Genomic DNA, 26,097 nt, shown 5'->3' with positions numbered 1-26,097 from the left:
TACAATATCTGGTTAGGAGTAATGCCACAACCCTTAGCACTTGGTATAGATACCCACCGATCAGACAATGCTGGCATATCTTTAGAAAACCTTCTTTAAAAAGCAATACATAAAGATTTTATTTTTTTTCCTATAAATTTTTCCCATCAATAATCACTCCAATTGTAGCTCGTAAAAGGAACGACACACTTTGGACAAGATGCCTTGATAAAGCGTCTGGAGGACGTGAAACAGTCGGCTCTATTGTCTTCTTATCCCGTGTTGCCTGCCTCAACATAGAATAAAAAGAAAACTTTTTTGCAAGTGGTGAGTGTCGTGCGGTCTATTCTTCTACATGTTGATATTTTCTAAAGTCTTACTTTTATATGCACTGAGCACCGCTACAAAAAGGCTGACGAACCACAAATCCCAGTAAGCACAAGCACAGGAATCCGTGACGCTGCAAGCTATAGGTAATGCCAACCATTTCTACCTCTACATGTTGGACACTTTGGACAACCCCCTTTGTCATACACCCTTTTAGGTCCTATTTTGGTCCATCCATTTTCGTTAGATACTGACAAAAAGCTTATCCCAATATAAACCCCCAGTGATCAGCTGCAATGTGACGGTAATCAAACAGCAAATGTTAATTTCCATGCAGCACCGCCACAGGGGAGATTAAGAATTACACAGTGCCCATTAAAATCAATAGACAATGCATGGGTTTGCTGGGTCTTCAAGAGGGAGAGATGCTCTTTATAGCTGCTCTCTACTCTGGAACTTCCCCACTTTAACCCAGATTTCAGTAACAAGGTGTTTTATACTCCTGTATTAAATGCTGTTCCCCAATTAGGACAGCGCCATATTACTCAGGCTAATGAGCCGTATTCACGCATCTGAGTAATGCTTTTTTCCCCAAATAAATAGCAAATAGACACTATGCCTAGTGAAAACAGCTGATAAACTGAATGGTGCTAAGCTGTAGTATCAGACACAGCCACACGGACGAGAGTAGCACTGTATTAAGTACTGCAGTGAAAGAGCTTTGGCCCCTTCACTCAGCTGATCAGTGTGGCTTTACGATGGCCGCACCCTCACCGGCCATTAATATTAAATCCAAGTGAACCGTTTTAAAAAGACATGTGGGGGGGGGGGGGGAAGGGGTAGTGGATTTAAGAAAATAACTGCAAATCAAGATCCGGTTTTGACATGAAAAGAAACGCAACTAATTCAATACTGTAATAAAGATTGTAGTGATGTCAAGCCAAAGTCAAAGGTTATCAGGCTATAATGACAGAGCCAGAAGTGATCGGAACATAATGACCGCAGCTTTTGCAGCCAGTTTCTTTTTGGCCTTTGTCTGGGATTTGTATCCTGTAGACTACTGGTTAAGACAAAACATTCCTTGTGATCCTGTGCACATTCTCCGTAGTGTCAGAGGGCACCAGGTTGTGTCCACGAGTCATTAGCAGATAAGATAGCGCACGATTCCTTTCCTTCGCAGCTCCCGGATCCGGTGACAATGCCTCAGGATGCTCAGCATTCCATGGAATCTCTTATCTACCTTCACTTGGGTAAATTCTTTAATATCTTGTTCGACAATAAAAAATTGGCCTGAGAGAAAGAAAAATAAGTCATCAGTTGCCAATGCAACATCTTCATAGGGTTCAATATTTCATTGTAAATTAGGTTATTATGGAAGATGAAGACACTTACTTATTAGGCTGGATTCACACATTGCAGATTTGATGCAGATTTTTGAGCCAAAGTCAGAGGTGGATTCAAAAGGAATGGGAAATATAAAGGAAAAATGTAAACTTCTCTTCGTGCTGGATGCACTTCTGGCTTTGGTTGAAGAAAAACTGCACCAAAATCGGCACAAAAAATGTAATGCGTGAATCCAGCCTTAGAAGTAATTATAAATGACCCCACCCTCCTATTTTGCAGGGGGCCATTCCTGGAGGAAGCCAGGGCCAGCCACCCATTTCCCCTGCAGAGAAAACGTAGCATTAAATGCCGGCTATTCAAATGAATGGCCGTCCATGTAATGCATAGACGTGTCGGTTCTACAAGAGCAGAAACCCCTCTTTCAGAGCTGCTCATAGAGGGGGATCCCCTGAGCGGCTGATCCCCTCTATGCCATCCATATGCGCTCCTAGAAAGTGGCTGTCATGGTGAGACGACCCCTTTACAACTAGTTCTCCGAATCTTAACAGGAAATTCCACCTTTACGTATCTGTCTACATGTCATAGAGCGATCACTTGGCTGTTTCAGTATCCCCCAGTGACTCTATAACATTCCCCCATTGAAAAAATAAAAATACTTGCTAGTACACTTGGATTATTTTTTACGGAACCTTTGTGAAGCCTTTCCCTTCATACTCATTCAATTGTGCTGCAGACCTCCCTTTTTTTCTAATTCACTAATAGGAAGTTGTCATCAGTGTCAAACAGATCCAGTAAAGCTACAGACAGGTCGCCGGCTGCTGTGTCTACAAGCTCATACTATACTTCCACTCCTCCCCCTCTCATATTGAAGAATGATAGGATACCTGCTGGAATCAGTGCTGAGGCTGCTGTAACAACAGGATTTTAATATCTACTAAGTTCACTGACATTAGCAGGGAGGAAGTAAAGGACTGCAGTAACGCAAGTCTCCTCCTGAATAAAGCTAATAAACAGAAAAGAGCAGTATTTATTTTTTTATTTCTAGGTTAGAAACTTGAATTTACACATGGAGGTTCATATCCTAAGTGGTTTGGAGTAGATCACTGGAGTAACACAAAAGTCAAACCACACCAAAGCTCACACATTTATAGAATAGTCAGTGTGTCACAGGAAAACTTTATCATTGGTATATCCTATACTATATACTGCCTTGCACCCACCAAAAACCGATCAGTGAGGTGCAGGCCATTGAGCACTATAGTAAAGGGCGGCAGTAATATACAAAGCATCAGATAAATATTGCAGCAAGTATGACGGGTGTGAACATTTCCTCCATAAAGACCTATCAGAGCACAATATACCTGGTTTACTTATCTGGCTTATAACTTACAATACTAGTGTGCAACAGTAAAATCCTTCTACAGTGTCTCGCGGGTCTTATTTGACTATAGCTGGCCAGTAGTATTGCGAAAACTGGCAGCCACGAGAAAAAGAACAGAGGCTGGCAGACAATATGTAAACATGGCGCACACACGCGTCACGATATTGTATTGAATTTGTTCATGAGAAATTGGAGTCCTTAACCAACTTCAAGCAAAAGCAAGGGTGGACACATCTGTATGTTCTCCATTCACTCCTGCACTAATCTGTATAAATCCGCCTGATGACGTATAAAATACCTTTTGTGACTTCCGGAGGCGGGACATCGCAAGTGGCCGCATCTTACCTCGCCTCCTAGAACCGTGGAGGGAATCCGGCTGATATCGCCGACATCGGAGGCACAAGACGCCCTCACCTGCACCACTGGAGCCGCTCATTTGCTACGGGAGTGGTCAGTGTCTCCATCGAGGCACGCTGCCTCAGAGGCCGCCGGCAATCTTGCGGCCTATTACCTCGCCACGGGTGGAGACAGCCTGGTGGCAGCGCTGAAGCTACAAGTTTACACTTCCCCTCAGTGAGGATTTCGGCACCCTGATATTGCCCACCAGGGACATTTGACTGCCAGTGAGGGCTGCTGGCGTTGCCTGACTACCCACATCATGGAGGAGCCGTCGGCCATCTTGGAGCCTGCCAGTCCGTCCCATCCAGAGTCAGCTGGTCACTGCTGTCGGCCGGTGAACATCACCTCCCTCCATAGAGGACACTGGAGTGGATTGGGACATCTCTGCCTGGCTCCTTAAGGGATAAGAATTGAGCACCCCGCTCGCTGCTGGCTCCTTCCTCACCATCAGGGGGTTGGTGGCCATCTTGTGCTCTGCTCACCTTTACCTCCCACAGTGGAGAATCTGGACCTGAGATACCGCCTGGTACTGAGGGAGTACAGTGTCTCCCCTTTACATTGCCTGATACACGGGCCTGACTGCTCATACTTCACTACCGTATGACTTATATGCCCTCCAGATAACTACATTGCCTGATACACGGGCCTGACTGCTCATACTTCACTACCGTATGACTTATATGCCCTCCAGATAACTACATTGCCTGATACGTGGGCCTGACTGCTCATACTTCACTATTATCTGGCCTATATGTTCTCTGGATAACTACATTGCCTGATACACTGGCCTGACTGCTCATACTTCACTACCATCTAAATTAAGCAATCGCTGTATGCTTGTGATATTGCTGCCACCTAGTGGTCATTCTAACCTTGTTCGTTACATCATCTTCTTCTCTACAAATTGAAAATCCTGATAAGATGCTGCTGATGCCATAACCCCAAAATGTAGGAGATGACCCGTCTACCCTAATTTAGCTCTCCCATCTCTCTCCCTGTAAAAGGGAAGGAAAAAAGGACCGAAATATGCTAGGCGCTGCTATGAATTACTTATTTATGAAATGACATGAATTACAGGCTACACGTTTCGACGCAGGACATGCGTCTTCATCAGGCCATAACGCGTAGCCTGTAATTCATGTCATTTAATAAATTTGTCATTTATAGCAGCGCCTAGCATATTTCGGTCCTTTTTTCCTTCATATTTGGCGTTGAACTTCTGTTCACCGGTTTTGGACCTGGGCAGTAGCTGTATCTGTGATCTGCCTACACACACCCAGGGTGTGTCTGCTCTCAACACAGCTCAAACTGAGGTGAACAACGTGTAGGCAGATTTACATCTTTTATCAGTGTTGTGCCTGATCAGCATAACTTGTCTAGGTGAGTAGAATTCACCTTATTTTTTGACCAATGATTCGTGGATAATCCGCACTATGTGGTGCCGTGTGTTGTCTTTTTCTCTTTTTCTAAGCATCTCTCTCCCTGTCTTGATGATGGACAAATTTCTTCATAGACGCACTCAGCCTCCACATCTTACTAGGCAATCCCAAGGAACCAACCCTAAAGCAGAAGCAATGACAAGGGGAAAGGCCGGTAAAGACAAACAGGGGCCTAGACCTCCTCAGACTCCGTCTGCATCACTGTCTTTTCCTCACTCACCAGAGCTTCTCCAAACCGGAGACATCACTCCACCAAACCTATCTCCGGCTGACAGTCCTATGTCCTCTCCATTTATGGATCATCATCATGCCACTGCAGTGGCAGAAGAAGTATCTCGCTTAATGATGCCTTTATTTGACAAGAGAATGGATCTGATCCATACCTCCATTAACTCAGCACTGGCGCAGATTACCACAAATGCGCAAAAAATAGCGGACCTGGAAAACCATGTGCTGGCATGCAAAACTACAGTGTCTGATCTGGATAACTCGGTAGCTCAACACCAAAATGCAGAAATCATTCTGAGAGATAAGCTGGAGGACCTGGAAAACCGGGACAGGCGGAACAATCTGCGCTTTGTAGGAATTCACAAAAGCGTTGTTGGCGACGATCTCATGCAGCTTCTCACAGCAGACCTCCCTTCCGCCCTTGATCCAACCGGACCCATTCAGCATTGAGCGTGCTCACAGAATTGGCCCCCCACGGGGAGGGAGAGAGAGTAAACCTCGCCCAGTTATAGCGAAATACCTTAACTGGGCAATCAAGGAACGTGTTTTAAGGGCTTATAGACAGGCCAAGAACTTGCAGGTCAGGGGATCTAAACTCCATATTTTTCAGGACTTCTCCTCAGCAGTCTCCTTGAAAAGAAAGTTATTCTCGCCAATATGCCGTCATCTACACGAGAAGGAAATACGTTTCCAACTTCTGTACCCAGCAAAGCTCAGGGTGACTGAAAATGGCCGAACCAACATCTACGAGGATCCTGGAGCAGCTCGACGTCAATTCTTCAGAGATGTTCCTGCCGGACGTGTCTTCACTTTGTAAAAATTTGGGGACTCTTCTACCTTATGTTCTTTAGTGCGTTATCGCATGTTGCGTATTTGCACTGTAGCGCTGCTATTGTTTTCTTTTCGTATGCCTTGCATTACTGATTTTTATTGCTATGTGATGCACATATTGTTCACTTTATTTACCTCTGTTTTTCCCCAAACTCAGGTTTTCCCTACCCTCTTCTTCCCTGGACACGTGTTATCCTCCTAGGCTGCTACGTCGTGGGATCTACTGCTTGCTGGGACAGTGGACCCCAAACTTGTAATTCATCGCACCCTTACTTTGAGATCGCTCCTACGGGGATAGGGGGGAGTACCCTTTATAGCACTATATGTGTATAGGTTCAGACAGCACCAGATACGTGGCAGAGTGGGGTTTTGCATGGATAGGGGCCCAACCCAAATATAAATGAGTATCCGGCACACCAATTTTAAAACAAAGGTATTTATATTTTGTTTTTAATGCCAGTGGCGGAGTGCGACGTTTCAGTCTAAGTGACCTTCATCAGGCACTGAGCCGTGCTGGAAAACTGCATAGACAAGCGCTAGTGGTGCTGATAGCGGGTGGCCGCTGTGTCATGGTGCTCGACACAGCGGCCAGCCGCTATCAGCACCACTAGTGCTTGTCTATGCAGTTTTCCAGCACGGCTGAGTGCCTGATGAAGGTCACTTAGACCGAAACGTCGCACTCTGCCACTGGCATTAAAAACAAAAACAAAATAAAAATACCTTTGTTTCAAAATTGGTGTGCCGGATACTCTTTTATATTTATAGCACTATAGACGCACCTGTCGTCACGCCTTCCACACTACGAATGGTCAGTTGGAACGTTGCCGGCTTAAACACTGTAATCAAACATAAAAAGGTAGTAGCTCACCTAAAGCGACTGAGACCCCATGTAATTTTTTTGCAGGAGACACACTGGCGCGAGGCTGAGGGGGTTTCCTTGAGGGCCCCATGGTTGGGCAACTGTTACACAGCCTCATACACTTCTAAATCTAGAGGGGTGGCGACTCTTTCACAAATCTCTGGATCTGACTGTTCACGATACATACTCCGACCCGGGTGGACATTTCATGTACATCGATGCTACAATTAACACGCACAGATATAGCCTTGTTAACATATACGCAACCGTGTACCCCAATGCAGACTTTTACTCCTCTCTCTTCACTTTTCTACTTCAGACATGCACATACTCTGATCCTGGGAGGTGACTTTAATCTCACCTTGAACTAAGACATAGACCGGTCCAACCCAACCACACAGGACGGCGCGGGGGCCTCGGTACTCCTTACACTCATGGAACGCTGATCATTGTGTGATCTCTGGCGTGTAACCCATACCTCCTAGCGGGAATACACGTATTTTTCGCATGTTCACAACACTCACTCGAGAACTTACTATTTTCTTATACCGGATTACCTTTTTCCATCACTCAACTCAGTAGACCTGACAACCATTTGTATATCGGATCATGCTCCAGTATGCATGGAATTTACCACGGACACTCCGACATCATATAGTCGTAACTGGCGCTTTCCTTCCTATCTGTTGGCCTCTGAGGATTTCCGCAAATACCTGACCGTCCACTGGTCTCATTACATAGATGACAATATTGCCCACTTAGATAATACGACCCTTTTCTGGTCTGCGTTCAAGGTGGTTATGAGAGGACAAATCATTTCTTATGTTAACGCAGGGAATATCGTAAGAAGTTTCAGATCTTAAATACGGACTTTATCAAGGCCCATAAATTACTGGTAGAATCCCGTACTCCTGAGTCTAAAACGGCATATTTAGCAACTAAATCTCTACTGGAGACTTACGTACAGGATCAGGCTAGATGGGGCGTGGATATGACCAATAACAGATATTTTAGATGGGGTAATCGTGTTGGCTCCCTGCTGGCGAAAATTCATAGACCTAAGTACTCGAATCGTAACATTGTGAAACGAGTGGATCCCGTATCTTTTGCCAGACCTTGTACCGACATTGACGAGGACTTTACAAGCCATATTTAGGGGGGAGATTGACATGCCTGACTTCCATGAGTCTAGGACCATATTGCTTCCCAAACCTGACAGGGACCCAACCCTCCTTTCCTCATATCACCCGATTTCCCTTTTAAACCAAGACTATAAGCTCCTAACAAAGATTCTGGCCGACCGTCTCCAAACCATGCTTGGCCCGATCATTGCCCCAACCCAAGTGGGTTTCTTAAGGAATAGACATTCTACTAAAAAGGTATCCGCCAGGCTGTAGAAGCCACGGTGTCTGCACTAGACCCATCCTCCCCAGTGACCATGCTGCTGGGACTTGACGCGGAAAAGGCGTTTGACTCTGTATCATGGCCATTTCTCACAGCGGTGTTGCAGTCCCGGGCCTTCGGGGACCGCTTTCTAGCGTTGCTCTCACGATCACAGGCCTGTTCTACCACATCTCTTACCATCAATGGGCTTAACTCACCTCCTATCTCAATTTTCAGGGGTACGCGCCAGGGATGCCCTCTCTCACCGCTACTATTTAACTTGTCCCTAGATCCACTTCTTCGTCATCTCAAGTCCCTAGCATGTTTTCAAGGTATACAAATGGGAGATTCTCAAATTAAATTATCGTCATTTGCGGACGATATTCTATTGTTCATATCTAATCCTGCTTCTACTCTCCAACTGATCCTTCAGGATATCTCATTTTATGGTTCCCTGTTAGGTTTCAAGATCTACAAAAATCAGAAGCCCTAATTCTTAAGGGCCCCTCCAGGCCACTATGGTCCTCGATGCATGCGTTTAAGTGGAACTCTGATTCAATTCCCTATTTGGGAGGTACGCATCACGAGACAACCGTCGCGTCTATATAAACAAAACCTAAATCCCTTTATTGCATGTTTGGAGTCCCAACTCATGGCTTGGAGGCACTTTACTCAGATAAATCAGATAATTAACATGCTTAATCGCCGTCCATATTTATTTTAATGAACTACATATACAATACGATTTTCTGGGACAGCACCCATTTTATTACATGCAGGCCTGTAGCTATGCTCACAAGGCCATTCGACACTTAGAAGATCAGGACTGGGATGACTTCTTCTGTCACTTAACTCCATCTCATCAATGCCAAAAAAGACTAATCACTACCTATTACAACGCTTTAAGACAACCATTGGACTACACTAAATCGAGATCAGGCATATCTTACTGGGTTGACCATTTAGATCAAATAACTCATGACGATATCCTGTCATCTGTATCTACGGCTGCCAAATACCTCCCATCAGACATGTACTGGGAGATGTCTTTTTAAAATAGCTCATAAGGCTTACGTCTCCCCTTATAGGGGCTTTCTCATGGGTAACTCCTCTGATCATTCGTGTTTAAAGTGTGGAGCACCGCAATTACATGGTCTCTGGTTATGCCCAACTATTGTTGATTTTTGGCGAAAAATACAATACTTTGTGTCAAACACCCTGTCCATACAATGCCCCTCAACCCAAAAGTGGGGTCTCTTTGGGATACTGCCACCTTCCATGCTCTTTATCCCGAAACATCACAAAAAACTGTTATACTAAGTCTCTGCGGCTGCTAGGAAGGCGATTCTCCAGGTTTGGATAACTCATACAACCCCCACACATCGTATTTTCCTAGAAAAAATATCTTATTTTTTCAGAATGGATTGAGTGGAAACCTCACTTTGAAAAGAGCACAAAACGGAAGTCTTTTTTATGTTATGGGAGAACTTTATACTAGAGATGCACGATATCAAAACTTCGATACTGTTTCGATACTCTGCATCCCCAAACGGTTCGATACCGTTGTTTCATGTATTTCGATACTTAGCTGTGCGGCCGCACAGCTCCGTATTGTAACACAAGAATGTATGAGAGCGGGGCTGCGGCCACACAGCTCAGTATAGTAACACATGACTGTATGAGAGCGGGGCTGCGGCTGTGGGATACAGCCATTGCCGCGCTCCAGAGTCCTGATAACAAGTGCGCGCCGTCAGGATGATGCGATGCGGCCGGTGCTGCACTAACAATTGCCGGCACTGAAGACAGAACATGGCGGGCGCACTGCAAAACACCCCCATGTTCTGTCTTCAGTGCTTCAACCGCCGCTCATTAGTCCAGCGCTGGCCGCATCTCCTCATGCTAACCACTTCCTGTCAGGAGCGGGGCAATGACTGTATTACACAGCCGCAGCCCCGCTGGCGGAGATCACAGAAACCTCTCACCTCCGCCGTTATTCCCGTGAATGCTGCGATCACAGCGGACTGCAGCATTCAGGGGAAAATGAGAAGGGGGGATGCCCTGTGGATCGCGTCACAGGTAATTCCTGTGACGCGATTGAGGGACATACCATATATGGGCAGACAGCCCAGGGTCCATTGAAGGACCCCAGAGCTGTCTTAGCATATTTCCTGTTAGGGCATACGTAGGTATGTCCTAACTGCCTGTGTACTATCAATACACAGGCTAACGTACTGTAATATAGATATATGCCAGTACATTAAAGTTTAAAAAATAAAGTAAAAACAAAGTAATATTAAATAAAAAAACAATACACATACACCTTTTTTTACAATAAACATTAAAATAAGTCTCGATACATAAAATATACACACATTCAGTATTGGCGCAGCCGTAATAACCTGCACAACAATTTTTTTTGCATCATTTATGATGTGTACGCTGTAAAAAAAATAAAAACTGCTTTCTATCACTTATTGTGAGGCACGAGCTGTGATGATGAATTTAAAGCGGCTCTGTCACCACATTATAAGTGCCCTGTCTCCTACATAAGGAGATGGGCGCTATAATGTAGGTGACATCAGTGCTTTTTATTTAAAAAAAACGATCTGTTTACACCATGTTATTAGCAATTTTAGATTTATGCTAATGAGTTGCTTAATGCCCAAGTGGGCGTGTTTTTACTTTAGACCAAGTGGGCGTTGTACAGGGGAGTGTATGACGCTGACCAATCAGTGACCAATCAGCATCATGCACTCCTCTCCATTCATTTACACAGCGCATAGGGATCCTTTTAGATCCTTATGTGCTGTCTTATACTTACACATTAACAATACTGAAGTGTTTAGACAGCGAATAGACATTCTACGGGATGTCTATTCACAATCCCTGCACTTCGTTACTGTTTCTGTGGTAGTTACAGCAGAGCAAAGCGTAATCTCGTTGTAACCTGTCATTTACAACGTAATTTCGCGAGATTACGCTTGCTCTGCTGTAAGTACCACAGAAACCGTAACGAAGTGCAGAGATTGTGAATAGACATCCCGTGGAATGTCTATTCACTGTCTAAACAATTCAGTATTGTTAATGTGTAAGTATAAGACAGCACATAAGGATCTAGCAGGATCCCTATGCGCTGACTAAATTAATGGAGAGAAGTGCATGACGCTGATTGGTCAGCGTCATACACTCCTCTGTACAATGCCCACTTGGTCTAAAGTAAAAACACGCCCACTTGGGCATCAAGCAACTCATTAGCATAAATCTAAAATCGCTAATAAAGTGGTGAAAACAGATCATTTTTTTAAATAAAAAGCACTGCTGTCACCTACATTATAGCGCCCATCTCCTTATGTAGGCAATGGGGCACTTATAATGTGGTGACAGAGTCTCTTTAACCTCCATGTGCCTCACATTAATAGTAATTATTAACCCCATCATGTACATTACATATTAACCCATTATGACTGAGAAACATGATGGGGTTAATTACTATTAATGTGAGGCACGTGGAGGTTAAATTCATCATCACACCTCGCTCCTCACATCAGAAAATGGAAGAACTTTTTTTTTTTTATTACTGTTGACAAAGTATCGAATTGGTATCGGTATCGAAGTCCAAATTCTGGTATCGTGACATCCCTACTTTATACCTTTCTTACCACTTCATACAAAACAAAAAATAATTGCATGCTTTGGCTCCACAACTTGGTACATGGAGCAACGGTTGTCTGGCGTGACACCGATCATAATGATTCCTTAATATCTGTACTACCTTGCGGCAACGGTGGAGGATACGCGTGTTCATCCGTTTTTCCTTTCCCACCTCCCCCTCTATCCCTCCCATTGCCCCTTCTTTATGGTTTATTTACTGTGTTTTATGTCCTATGAAAATTTGACACTTTTTCAATTTGTCTTCGGGGTCAAATCTCTAATTTTGTCATCGCTTTAATCAGGATCATCTGTAGTGATTTGTATAATTTCTAGACTGTATAATATGGAAAATAATGATATAAGTGTTCAGAGATGCTATTGACATGGGACATTTTGTTGAATACTTGTTTGTCTGTCTGTAACTTTTGGAAAATAAAAAATACATAAATTAAAAAAAATAAAAAAATAAAATACCTTTTGTATCTTGAGTCTCCTCCTCTTTAAATCGCCCCAGCTGCTTTCTGGCTACGTTGTTGAGCGTTTTAAGAGGTTGATGCATAATCTTGTACTTCCCTACCACTGCCTTGTTGAGGTCTTCGATAAAGTGGTTTATTTGCTCATAGGTCAGACGGTTTTTCATATACCTGCATAAGAAACATTGAGGAATGGTGTAACTGATTATATCGGTCAATCCTGAGGTTGGGTCCTTCTGAGTCACTATCTTAGGCCTCATGCACACGACCGTATTTTTTCCCACCCGTAAATACTGGCGTAAATACGGGTCCGGTGTCACACGTATTCCACCCGTTTTGCACCAGTATTTACGAACCCGTGCTCGTAAATATGGGGCCGGTGTCACACGTATTCCACCCGTATTTACGAGCACGTTTTTGGCGGCAAAATAGCACTGCACTAATCGGCAGCCCCTTCTCTCTATCAGTGCAGGATAGAGAGAAGGGACAGCCTTTTCTGTAATAAAAGTTAAAGAAATTCATACTTACCCGGCCGTTGTCTTGGTGACGCGTCCCTCTCTTCACATCCAGCCCGACATCCCTGGATGACGCGGCAGTCCATGTGACCGCTGCAGCCTGTGATTGACCTGTGATTGGCTGCAGCGGCCTGAAACGTCATCCAGGACGTCGGGCCGGATGTCGAGAGAGACGCGTCACCAAGGCAACGGGCGGGAGACCGGACTGGAGGAAGCAGGAAGTTGTCGGTAAGTATGAACGTCTTTTATTTTTTACAGGTTTATACTGATCGGTAGTCACTGTCCAGGGTGCTGAAAGAGTTACTGCCGATCAGTTAACTCTTTCAGCTCCCTGGACAGTGACTATTTACTGACGTCGCTTAGCAACGCTGCCGTAATGACGGGTGCACACATGTAGCCACCCGTCATTACGAGAGCTCCATAGACTTCTATGGACTGTCCGTGCCGTTATTACGGCCTGAAATAGGACATGTTCTATCTTTTTCAACGGCACGGGCACCTTCCCGTGAGAAAACGGGAAGGCACCCGTCGCCAATAGAAGTCTATGAGCCCGTTATTAGGGGTCGTAATCACGACCCGTAATAACGGGAGTTTTTACGGTCGTGTGCATGAGGCCTAACACATTCTATAAAACTTAGGTCTAGGAGCAGTTAATCGGTCTTTTAATCTCCCCCGAGTCATACATACAGAAGTCCAGGATGCTGAGATCTAGGATGCTGCTTGCAGGATCTTTGCAATGATGTCCTGGCAGAACTGTGCTCCCTTCTGTGAAGCAACTATACAGTGCAAGTATCCTTCAAACAGCAGCCTATATCTGAGCTTCCTTTACCATTGTGATTATAACAGGGATAGAGTGGAGATTGTGGTTCACTTTTAAACCTAAATTCTAAAAAGTTAAGTTTCCCATCTGTAACATTTATGGCATATTCAGCTCTTGGACCCACACCTATCAGTAGAACGGGGGTCCCCTGACTCCCATTCTGCCAGATAAGGAGCTTTTCATAAATCCCAAATGAACAGCAACCGCTCTCTTCATTCTCTGCCTGGATTCAACTGCCTCCTACTGCCACGCCTGACTTACAGGGGTAAAGGATGGGACTCCCACCTATTAGACATTTTTGGGAAAATCCCTTAAAAGCTGAATTACCGTTGCGCTGTTATATATTTGTATCACCTATGCATAGCGTTTTACATTTTCTTCAGTGTTGACTGTTTGGTTGATTTTAGATCTACTCCCTTTAGGGTGCAGCTAAGATCAGTAACCCCAGTTCACCTATACTTCACCAGTTCACCTATACTGTATCTATGGCATTCTGAAATTTATACCACCAGGGGCCACATCTACATGGAGTTGCTATGTTCTCCTTTGAAAAGGAGAACATAGAAACTGAAAATTGAATTCATCGGCTGGTATAATAACTGTGAATTGTATATTTCTTCCCCGCGATCACTTACGCTGGCACATTGGCAAATTCTTGCACAGTAATCAGCTCCATTTCTTTAATATGTTTTTCTTTAACAGGTTTCTTTGCCGGCTCTTGAACAACGACCTTAACGTCCACTGGAGGCGCCTCACCTGGCACTGAATTACTAGGAAATGGATGACACGAAACATTAATATTCAGAGGATGAAGCCGGTAATCTCAGGGGAGGGGACGGCTGTGAATAGTCCATTATTCATAGGAACACGGAGCTTTAATCTACATAATACAAAATTCCATGTTTACCTAATAGAGAGGGATTTGTATGCAGTGCAGCTCTCGGGTGGATGATGCAAGGTCAATGCCAACAATAAAGGGCATGGATGCCCACTGATTAGAAGGGGATCTTGCTTTATAAAATGAACATAAGAATTGCGGATCCCCAAACTGCAGATAGCGGGGGATCAGCCCCTGCTCAGCTTTTCTGCACGGTCAGTCATTGATCATCCTGGATGGACCATTCGGAAAAAATAGAGCCAGTGGCACCGAGCTTTCCTAGCAATCGACGGGGGTCTCACAAAATTCAGACCCCCACTGATGGCATATCCTTCCCAGTAACAGAAATGTTTTAGCAGCGCCAAACTGTCCTCAGAGATCACAGACTTCACGAAGACGTATCTATGACATATCAGAAGATCGTGTTACCTGGATTTCCCCTGTAAGGACTTGAATATACCTGTTAGGACATTTCTTCGGAAGGTGTGGAGGAATATTGTCACCGAGATGAGACGCTTCCTTGAAATCTCTCTCTACAGTCGCCTGCAGCTCCTAAACCATAAAGAATATTTCACATCCATAAATAACACACAGAATGCATTGTATGCGTTATACTCCATTCACAGATAAACCTTTAAGGATCTTTTCGACATGTATTGCTGCTGATTTGTGGCTATATTCTGAGTTCACACCAGCTCTACCAGAATATATCCAACTAGCTGTTATACCCGGCGTTGCTCGGGAGGTTGACTTACGGTATGGATAGAGTAAAAGATCACTATTTAAATACCTCTCGATATGAATTTAATTGCTAGAGAGTAAATAATGTTATTGGAAGCATAAAATAAATGAAATTAAAGAGGCTCTGTCACCAGATTTTGCAACCCCTATCTGCTATTGCAGCAGATCGGCGCTGCAATGTAGATTACAGTAACGTTTTTATTTTTAAAAAACGAGCATTTTTGGCCAAGTTATGACCATTTTCGTATTTATGCAAATGAGGCTTGCAAAAGTACAACTGGGCGTGTTGAAAAGTAAAAGTCCAAGTGGGCGTGTATTATGTGCGTACATCGGGGCGTGTTTACTACTTTTACTAGCTGGGCTTTCTGATGAGAAGTATCATCCACTTCTCTTCACAACGCCCAGCTTCTGGCAGTGCAGATCTGTGACGTCACTCACAGGTCCTGCATCGTGTCGGCACCAGAGGCTACAGTTGATTCTGCAGCAGCATCAGCATTTGCAGGTAAGTAGCTACATCGACTTACCTGCAAACGCCGATGCTGCTGCAGAATCATCTGTAGCCTCTGGTGCCGACATGATGCAGGACCTGTGAGTGACGTCACAGCGTGATCTCTGGAGAACACGGCTGTGTCTGCACTGCCAGAAGCTGGGCGTTGTGAAGAGAAGTGGATGATACTTCTATACACAACGCCCAGCTAGTAAAAGAAGTAAACACGCCCCGATGTACGCACATAATACACGCCCACTTGGACTTTTACTTTTAAACACGCCCAGTTGTACTTTTGCAAGCCTCATTTGCATAAATACGAAAATGGTTATAACTTGGCCAAAAATGCTCGTTTTTAAAAAATAAAAACGTTACTGTAATCTACATTGTAGCGCCGATCTGCTGCAATAGCAGATAGGGGCTGCAAAATCTGGTGACAGAGCCTCTTTAAGCAATATATTCATTACAGATTTAGGCCTCATGCACACGAACGTAAAAACGCCCGTAATCACGGGCCCATAGACTTCTATTTGCTTACGGGAAGGTGCCCGGGCAGTTGAAAAATATAGAACATGTCCTATTTCAGGCCGTAATTATGGCACGGGCATGCCCATTTAAGTCTATGGGGCTCCCGTAATTACAGGTGGCTACATGTGTGCACCCGTAATTACGGGAGCGTTGCTAGGCGACGTCAGGGGATAGTCACTGTCCAGGGTGCTGAAAGAGTTAAACGATCGTCAGTAACTCTTTCAGCACCCGGGACAGTGACTACCGCTGGAGTTAAAAGTTAACTTACCCAGAACTCCTGCTTTTTCCTCCAGTCCGGCCTCCCGGGATGACGTTTCATCCCATGTGACCGCTGCAGCCAACCACAGGCTGCAGCGGTCACATGGACTGCTTTTAACCCAATGAAAAATCGGACTTCAAACAAACTTTCAAAAATATATATTAGATAAGAAGAAAACTCTGGTGTATATCCACAACCTGTGACCCCAACAGTTCCCAAAACTGAGGAGCCACGGCACTCTGTAAAGAGTCCGAGCCACTTCAGCACAGCTAAGAAAAAGTTACTAAAATCACCAAGGGGCCTAAAGGAAATCTTTACACCTTTTGGAGCCATATTTCTATCCCTGCTGTATATTGTATTTTTCTAAATCTGCCCCCCCTCCCCCACTATTTCAATACGAGGCGTCTCTTGCTCTGCCATGGACACAATGCTCGGGATGCAGCAGATGTAAGTGCATTGGTACAGACATGCCAAATATCTCAAAAATAGGTTGTACCGGTATCCTGAGCAGTGATTCATGCGAAATCCTGCAGCTGAAGATGGACACCGACTACAGGGGCTACATCTCCACATCTTACCTTCAGGGACTTTGCAACGGTTTCCTGCCTCTGAACTTCTGTTTCCACTTTATTGAGGAGTTCACACAGCAAATGCATCTCATAGGTCACTTTACTGAGCACATTATTCAAGGAGGGGTCCTGACCTTTTTATAGACGGAAATACAAACAAGTTTTATACAGAGGAGGGTTCTCAATACTTTTTTTTTTTAATTCAGTTTATTTTAAATTTTTTCATGACACGGCATTATTGGCATACATAACACAAAAAATAAGTTAAAGAGTCTCTGTCACCACATTATAAGTGCCCTATCTCCTATATAAGGAGATCGGCTCTATAATGTAGGTGACAGTAATGCTTTTTATTTAGAAAAACTATTTTGACCACTTTATGAGCGATTTTTAGATTTATGCTAATTAGTTTCTTAATGCCCCAGTGGGCGTGTTTTACTTTAGACCTAGTGGGTGTTGTACAGAGGAGAGTATGACGGTGACCAATCAGCATCATACACTCCTCTCCATTCATTTACACTGCACTAGCGATATAGCTATATCTCTATCTGCAGCCACAAAAACACACTATAACATTACTGCAGTGTCCTGACAATGTATATACATCACTACCGGCCTGGACGTGATGTGTATTCAGAATCCTGACACTTCTGAATATTTTCTGTGAGATTTCCAGCAAGGCAAGCGTAATCTCGCGAGATTACGATGTAAACTGTCATTTAAAACGAGATTACGTTTGCCTTGCTGGAAATCTCACAGAAACGTGTCAGTATTCTGAATACACATCACGTCCTGGCTGGAGGTAATGTATATTCATTGTCAGGACACTGCAGTAATGTTATAGTGTGTTTATGTGGCTGCACATAGCGATATAGCTATATCGCTAGTGCAGTGTAAATGAATGGAGAGAAGTGTATGACGCTGATTGGTCACCGTCATACACTCCTCTGTACAACGCCCACTTCGTCTAAAGTAAAAACACGCCCACTTGGGCATTAAGATACTAATTACCATAAAGCTAAAAAAAAAAAAAAAAAAACGCTCAGAAACGTGGTAAAAATAGATTGTTTTTCTAAATAAAAAGCATTACTGTCACCTACATTATAGCGCCGATCTCCTTATGTAGGAGATAGGCCACTTATAATGTGGTGACAGAGACTCTTTAAAGGGGTTGTGCCATCAATAGAAATGGGAATATATAAACTCAATATATATTTTAGAGTAACTTTGTAAAGTATTGTTATTAAAAATAGTTTCCTCGCAGAAATATGGAAATTATCGGTTTGTAATAGCACCCCCTGGTGTTCAAATGTATAGGTCTCTGCACATCATTCTAGAGAACATCACAATGTCAGATGTGCATGCACAGTACAATACAGTTAAAGAAACAGGCATATCTTTAAGGATAGACATATGCCTTACTTATAAAACTCAGAGTACACAGGGTTAAAGCCATTAGATAACCTCCTCACCAGTCCCTGCTGCTCTCCTTATCAGGGACAGAGATAGTTCTTATCATTCAGCACAAGCAGTGAAGTGCTTATCTAATGGCTTTTCTCCCTCACTTCTTGCAGTCTGTATGCCCCTTCATGCCCATGTTGGGCTTTTTTTCTCTTGGTTTGTATCACTGATAAGAGAAAAAGCTGCATGTCTAACAGAACTTTACTAGAATGACGTCCGGAGACCTATACATTTGAACACCAGGGGGTGCTATTACAAGCAGATAATTACCATATTTCTGGACGGAAACATTTTGATTAATAACAATACTTTACAAAGTTACTCTAAAATGTATATTAAGTTTATAGATTGCCATTTCTATTGACGGCACAACTCCTTTAAGCAGTGTCACAAGTCATGAGGACATTTGTATTCAGCAGAGAAAACAATATATAGAGAGAGCAAAACGGTTACCATAAAGAGTTATTGCAAAATAAGAACAATCAGGACATTAGCTGCGGGCACACTGTGCCACAAAAGTCTGATTTTACAATACTGCAATAACTAAAGAGAGAATTGGGTAGGTTGTTAATCATCAGGCCCTTCTAGGGCCAGAGTCAAATCTGATCCGCTCCATGCGGCCCAAATTTTATCAAATTTCTGAGCCATTGGGCCAAAAAGGGGGAAGAGGGAGAGATCCAACATAGTGCAATAGCCTTACAAGCCATAAAAATGATTTCCTAAGGAGAATCGGTTGGTGGTGGGACCATACATCAGCCTCCTCCAAGTAGCCAAATAAACATAGCAGAGGATTAAGAGATACAGGATCCCGCATAATAGAGCTCAGGGTATCAATTACAGCCTTGCAAAACGTATAGGAGCAGCCCCAAATGAGGCGCCAAAAGTCAGTTGTCTCTTGAGTGCATCTACGGCATCTGGAGGTAGTAACAATACCTGCTCGGTGTGAGATAAGCCTGATAGGTGATATAAAGCTGGGCGAGTTTGTTAGTGGCGGCAGGTGGAGCCAGCAGGTATGATGACAGCAGCGCCTTCCAAATTTATAGACGGTACACATTTGATCCTGGAGTTATGCCAAATAAAAAACACTAATACACTGTCAATTCGTTTGAAAAAGGATTTTGCTATGAGAAGGCACACAAGTAACTTAGGAAGTATCATAATCTTTATCAAGTTAATTCGACCCATCACTGAATTTGGAAGGGCGCGCCACGCTCTGGTTTTCACAAAAACCTATTGAAGGAGAGGAAGGCCATTAAAGGGACACTCCAGCCAAAACTAAACTTTCCCCTGTGTACCATTCTGGTGTTCCATGTGTCAGTCTCTCACCTGTTATTTTTCTTGCTGCTTCTATCTCTATATATCAGACTGGGACGGTTGCTTAGCAGCAGTGTGATTTGGGCTCGTGACACGCTTTCTCTACTTGAGTCTATGGAGATCTATGTGTCACCCATCACAGTTCCTGTACCACACTAGTTTTACACGTGTGGGGGGGGGGGGGGCAAAAACTTCTATTATCAGCTACCACTGACACTTATACAGTTTCCCGTCACACAGGTATAATGTAGAAGAATATAGCGCAGCCTCCCTGTCTGTGTACTTATGGTTTCTAAGCTTATTTAGGAGAATATAGAGAGAATGATAATCACAATGTCCCCCAGCATGCAGAAATGGTATGGTCTTTAGCTGGTCATGTGATTCTGTGCTGAAGCATCATGGGATTGGCAGCAAAGCAGAGAGGAAGAGAAAGCTGGGAAAATTGAAGAATCAAAATTGAGGATTTTATAAATGAACAGACAAGGCAGCCTTTAAAAAAAATAAGCCCAGTATACATAAAAGAAGAGTAGAGTGTGGTATACAGTCAGGTGGGGAATGCAGACATGGAAAGTTGTTTTTCCACTGGAGGCCTTCTTTAAGTTGATGGAACTCGGGTGTGGTATGAGTCATTTCTATCCCTAGGTTTCGAAAATGAGGTACAACAGGGAGTGGGTAACCCCTAGCAGTAATTATGTTAGGGTTATAGTCTAGAGGGTAGAGGGCTGACTTGTCCCAATTGATGAGGCGGCCTTAATAAAAGCCAAACTCATGAATCGGGTCAATGGCAGCTTCAAGTGAGGAGGCCAGTCGCGAAGGAAGAGAATGAGGTCATCAGCTCATAGAGCTCATTTGGATTCAGCTCCGTTGCGAGTTAATCCATAGATCGAGGGAGCAGTCCTCTATTGCAACGGCGAATAGGACTGGGGGGAGTGGACACCCGACTAGTCCCTCTACCCAAACCAAAGGAAGGTGATAGTTGGCCATTTACCATAATACGGTTCTCCAGGGAAACGCAAAGCAACCTAACCCACTTCAATAAGAAGGGTCTGAAACCAAAGGCCTGCATACAAGCCCACAAGATATCCCATTCCAGGGAGTCAAAGGCCAAGAGCCGGTCTCCAACATCTGCAAGCTGGACCTTGCGGAGGTTAAGAGAAGTTGACTTGCCAGGCATGAAGCCAGTTTGGTCACTATGTATAATCGACAGGTTCACCTTATTCAGAGTGCTAATACCTTGGCCAATATTTTACAGTCACAGTTAAGTAGAGAAACCGGCCTAGACACATCCTTGCGATTCCTTGCTGGGTTTTCGGCAATACAATAATGGAGGCCTCAAAAAGTGATGCCGGTATACAGCCCCTAGCAAAGCTGTCTTTATACATAGCCAGTAGTTCAACACCATCAAATCATCACTATTTTGCTGGAAAATGTCAGGGGGAGCCCATCAGGGCCTGGGCCCTACTCCGAGGGGTGATAATCATACACTTTAATTCTCTATACTGCTATGACCAGACAATGTGGGGCGTAGTGAAGAACCTTTTTCATTATGGACAAGATAACTAGATTAAAGGGCTTGCCTAATGAGGGGAACCCCTGTCCATATGCTTTATTAGGGCATATGGACTTCATACAGGGCGATCCCCCGCTCAGGACCCTCCTCTGTGAGCCACAACGGACAGCTACTTTGGTTTGCCGCCATATACTACATTTCTGCTGCAGCCAGGCTGGTAATGGCTTCCCCTGGTAAAAATCAGCTGACTCCCATGTGAAAGGGATGGTCTGTGATGAGAAAACCCCTTTAAAGTGCACCCACACCCAAAGTTAAAAATGTGCCTGTGCTCCTAAATCTTTATGTGTAGTAAATGTGTGTTATCTTTCTGTCAAAAATCCTGGACAGCGCAATATTGTCTGGTAAAATGACAGAAACCCGACAGAACGCATTAAAGTTAATTGGGCCTTGTTGGTGTCCGTCATGCGACAGATCCGGAACGTCTGTGATTTTCATTTCTCTGTTACGGAACAGAAAAACAGAAATAACGATGGAAAACATGAACAGAGCCGAAGAACTGCAGACTTCGTGGGTCTTCAGTTGCTGGGACAGGATGCGGTCTAAATTTTATTATCAACCCCCCCCCCCCCCTCCTTTAGTTCTCCCTGGCAGTCAATCACATTAAGGGAATCTCCCAGTCTTATTGTGAAAAACATGCTTGATGGACTCTTGAATCTCCTGTGAAGCATTTCTGTCTTCACTGAGAGCCTGTGCCTAGTTGTAATGCACAACCGATACACCACCTTTGTAATAAACTGTCACAAAGATGATGTCATTTACCCGAGAGGGGTTCTCCGCTTTGGACTATTCCTGCTTGTTAGAAGGGTCTCTTGGCAATAAACTGACCATAAAGGGTCACCCTGCTGGAACCCCAAGCGACGAGTTGTAATCTGTGGGGAAACCTGGAAATAAGTGTTCAGTTTCCCTGCAGCGCCACCACAGGAAAAATTAAGTATTACAGATTGTCCATTCATATCGACGTGCTGTCTGTGTTATGCAGGACAGGTCCTCCAGAGACAGAGAAGCTCTTTGTAGCCGCTCTCCACTCTGGCAAGAGATGAGGATCCTGAACCGAGAACCCCCTCTCTATTACCTAAAAATTCACCAATGTCGTATATGAAAATGGGTTTTCTAAAGTAGACAATTCCTTTAAAACGATATATAAACCTATACAACCAAATATTGTATTGTTTTAAATCACATAAAAAAAAAAAAATGAAACAACTTTGCAAATAGTGTTGATTAAAAATCCTACCGTTTAATGTACACAGCTCCTGTGCAGGCCTATGTGGTTACAAATGACAAACAAATCCTGTGTGGTCTGATCCCGCAGTCACACTACTGTCCATCTGCACTCCACTTTTTGTTAACCTAGAGAATGTATATTATCAAGTAGGGAATATGACTGCAGGGTGAAACTACACAAGGTTTGTTTGTAGTCTGTAACCATAGAGACACACAGGTCCGCAGAGGAGCTGTAGACACAAAACGGTAGGAGATATTTAATCAACACTATTTGCAAAGTTCCTTCTTTTTTTTTTTTTTTTAGGTGCATCAAACCAATAAAACACTTCGTTTCCAGGGTCAAATTAATCTTTGTATTACGAAAAGTTCTGCAACTTTCTAATATACTTTGGGGCACAAGCATTATGCCAGAGTTCTGCAGTATTTTGTTTGATAAATGTGCCCCTTTGGATTTCAATTCTTCAAAATCTCTGCTTGCGGTTAGTGAATGGAAACATTCCAGGTTCACATCCAGACACAAACCACGTGTCCTGATCATATCCAGCTGACATAGATGGCTTGTTACAGTGTATCAGAACTGGCTTTTGCAATGAGCTCTGCATCTGGGTCTGTTATGTAAAAAAAAAATATTATTATTTGCATATTTACATTCATTGATAGCAAGCAGAGATCTTGAAAGTGATGGTAAATTAGACTGTTTTGTTCATTTATTATGTATATAACGGGATGTGCGCTCTAACTTTCACGTAACACTCTGGAGTGTATAATCTGACACCAGAGACAACTCACCAATGTGACGTAACTGCAATGTCTTCTTGATTTTAGAAATCTTTGAATTGACGTGAAAACACAAATCATCCAGGTCCATCTCCCCGAAAAACACTGGAAAAAAGATGACAGCAAGCATGAGTCGCGCCGTGTGCGTTGTCGGAATGGGCATCAAGGAGGAGGATTGAGAGGGGAAAGTCAGGGTGAAGGGACAAAGAACCAAAAACAGTGCACCCGAAGGCCAGGCTAAGGCCCTGTTCACAGAGTTTTTTGCCGCAAAAAACGGCCGAAATCGCCTCCCATTGATTTTAATGGGAGGCAGAGGCGATTTTTTTCCCACGAGCGGAAAAAAACGCTTGCTGGAAAAAAAGCGTCATGCCCTTTCTTCGGGCGTTTCCTTCTCGGACCGCCTATTGACATCAATGAGAGGCAGCGAAAGTATTAGTCGCTGCGTTTTTTGCCCACGGCACTCAATGGCCGCGGCCGAAAAACACGGCAAACAGTGTACAGGCAGGTCAAAATCTCATTTTTCTACCTGCAAACAACTCTGTGTGAACAGGGCCTTACTGTGGCTGAGGGTGGCATCACAGCTCTATTATATGGGGAAACTGTGAATAGCTCCATTATGGGGACACTCTGGCAACTTCTGTTATAGGAGCACTGTGGTTGCTCGATTATGGGACAACTGTGGTCTGCTCAATTAGTGGCGCATTCTGTGGCTGGCTTTATTTATGTGGGCACTATGACAAGCACTGTCATGGGGAGAGACTGGCAGGTTCTGTTATATAGGCACGCTGGCCGGCTCTATTATGGGAGAACTGGTTAGCACTATCACAGGTGCACACTATTGCTGGTTCTAAGATGGGGGCACCATGAAAAGAATGGATATGGGGCACTGCCAGGTTGTCATATGGGTACTGTGGCTCACTCTTCTATAGGAGAACTATGACGGATTTGAATATGGAGCCACTCTGGCAGGATCTATTATATGAACACTGTGGCTTTATCTATTATGGGGGGGGGGGTGTAGTTGCCTCTATTCTGGGGGCACTATGGCAGGTTCGGTTAGAAAAGGCACTGTGGCTCACTATTATTGTTTAACTGTGACTAGCTCTATAATGGGGGCACTCTGGCACACTCTTATGGAGTACTGTGACTCTGTTATATGGATGGCTGATATAGGGTCACTTTGGCACGCACTGTGGCTTACTCTTATGTGCCTGGCTCTATAATGGTGGCACTCGGGCAGGCTTTTATGGGGGCACTCTGGCAGGCTGTGGTATGGGGGCACTACAGACAGAAAATGCTCAGTCTATACTGGTCCCCCTACTCCATCTCTAAAACTCGGCGAGTGATGACAGTTCACACAGGCAGCAGACAACCCCATAATAATGGGGGCAACAAGTGACATTAGGGTATTACGTGACGTCATGTCACCTTGTCTTTGCTTGTGTAAGTCATAGGCCTGTAACATGGTGACACCAAGAATGCTCCCACCCCCCGAAATATCCTGCACCCCTGTACAGATACGCCTCTCTCTATATACACATATATATATATATATATATATATATATATATATATATATATACACATCCCCGCCCTCTTCACCCCGCACATAGTAAAGATAACCCAGTAATCACATACCTGAGACTCGCTACCGCTGTATTCAAATATAACCGCCGAGCTCAGCGTTGACGTCACACCCAGTGACCAATCAAAGGCTTCTAAACGCTAGAGCTCAAACAGCACTCACGTGAGATATTGTAGGTGGTCGGCCATATTTCTGAAGACCATTTAACTGATCATTGTAACGGAAAGCAGCCTCTGTTGATAGGACACGTGGAAAGGGACAATCTGGAGAGCTGGTCGTGATGTGATGACATAGAAAAGAAGTGTAGCTTTACTTTAACTTTACTCGATGGTTTACATGTAACAAGCAGCTTAATTAAAAAGAAAGCCTTCTGTTGCCCGCATAATTAGGACAAATAATTTACTTTTCCATCTGGAGTCGATATAACAAATTAATGTGGGGGCCATGTTGTGCTTGTCAGGTAAACGAGACCGCCTACTTGTGGTTGGCAATTACATACATGTCGACTCTTCCAAAATGTGGAGAGGCTTTCAGAAGAGTTGGCATTTCTCCCAGATTACACAAAGTTCATTGGTGTTTGTCCTTTTTGCCTGAATGTAGATCCTTGCACAGTGTCTGAGTGTGCATACATAACTATGCACCCACTACTGTTCCTCCTGCCATCACTAAACCACCGAAGGAAGAGAAAGGGCACTGTGCCTGGATTTGTCTGCCCCCCTGACAGGTGGCCATGTATTCCGTCGCTCGCGCTCTCTCCTCCTCACAGTGCAGAGTGCATGTGAGGAGGAGGAGGGTCTTTTATTGCTCCCTGTAGGAGTCGGAATCCGCTACAGGAGAAGTGAGTGACTACACTGTCCATATATGGACACAGCGACGTCACTCACTTCTGAAGCGGAATCCCCGACACCTTGGCCGGGGATTCCGCGGCAGAAGATGTGAGTGACTACGCTGTCCATATATGGACACAGCGACGTCACTCACTTCTGAAGCCGAATCCCCGACACCTTGGTCGGGGATTCCGCTACAGAAGTGAGTGACCACACTGTCCATATATGGACACAGTGACGTCACTTCTG

General features: G+C 44.1%; 1 protein-coding gene across 2 annotated transcripts; it reads right to left on the bottom strand.

Moving 5' to 3' along the window:
- Nucleotides 1-1,197: 1,197 nt before the first annotated feature.
- Nucleotides 1,198-25,734, bottom strand: SKA1 (spindle and kinetochore associated complex subunit 1). 2 transcript variants are annotated; one of them, XM_075840984.1, is made up of 7 exons: nt 25,075-25,734; nt 23,449-23,541; nt 17,100-17,224; nt 14,967-15,058; nt 14,265-14,399; nt 12,296-12,465; nt 1,198-1,596 (listed from the first exon to the last, which is right to left on the bottom strand). In XM_075840984.1, the coding sequence occupies exons 2-7, from the start codon at nt 23,525-23,527 to the stop codon at nt 1,448-1,450; spliced, it is 750 nt and encodes a 249-aa protein (XP_075697099.1). In that variant the 5' UTR covers nt 23,528-23,541; nt 25,075-25,734; the 3' UTR covers nt 1,198-1,447. The 2 variants fall into 2 exon arrangements, with proteins under 2 accessions (XP_075697099.1, XP_075697098.1); XM_075840983.1 differs by lacking the exon at nt 25,075-25,734 and adding an exon at nt 24,865-24,927.
- Nucleotides 25,735-26,097: the final 363 nt, after the last annotated feature.

Source organism: Rhinoderma darwinii, chromosome 1 (genome assembly GCF_050947455.1).
Source record: "Rhinoderma darwinii isolate aRhiDar2 chromosome 1, aRhiDar2.hap1, whole genome shotgun sequence".
Taxonomy (NCBI): domain Eukaryota; kingdom Metazoa; phylum Chordata; class Amphibia; order Anura; family Rhinodermatidae; genus Rhinoderma; species Rhinoderma darwinii.
This window is presented reverse-complemented; position numbering and strand designations above follow the sequence as displayed.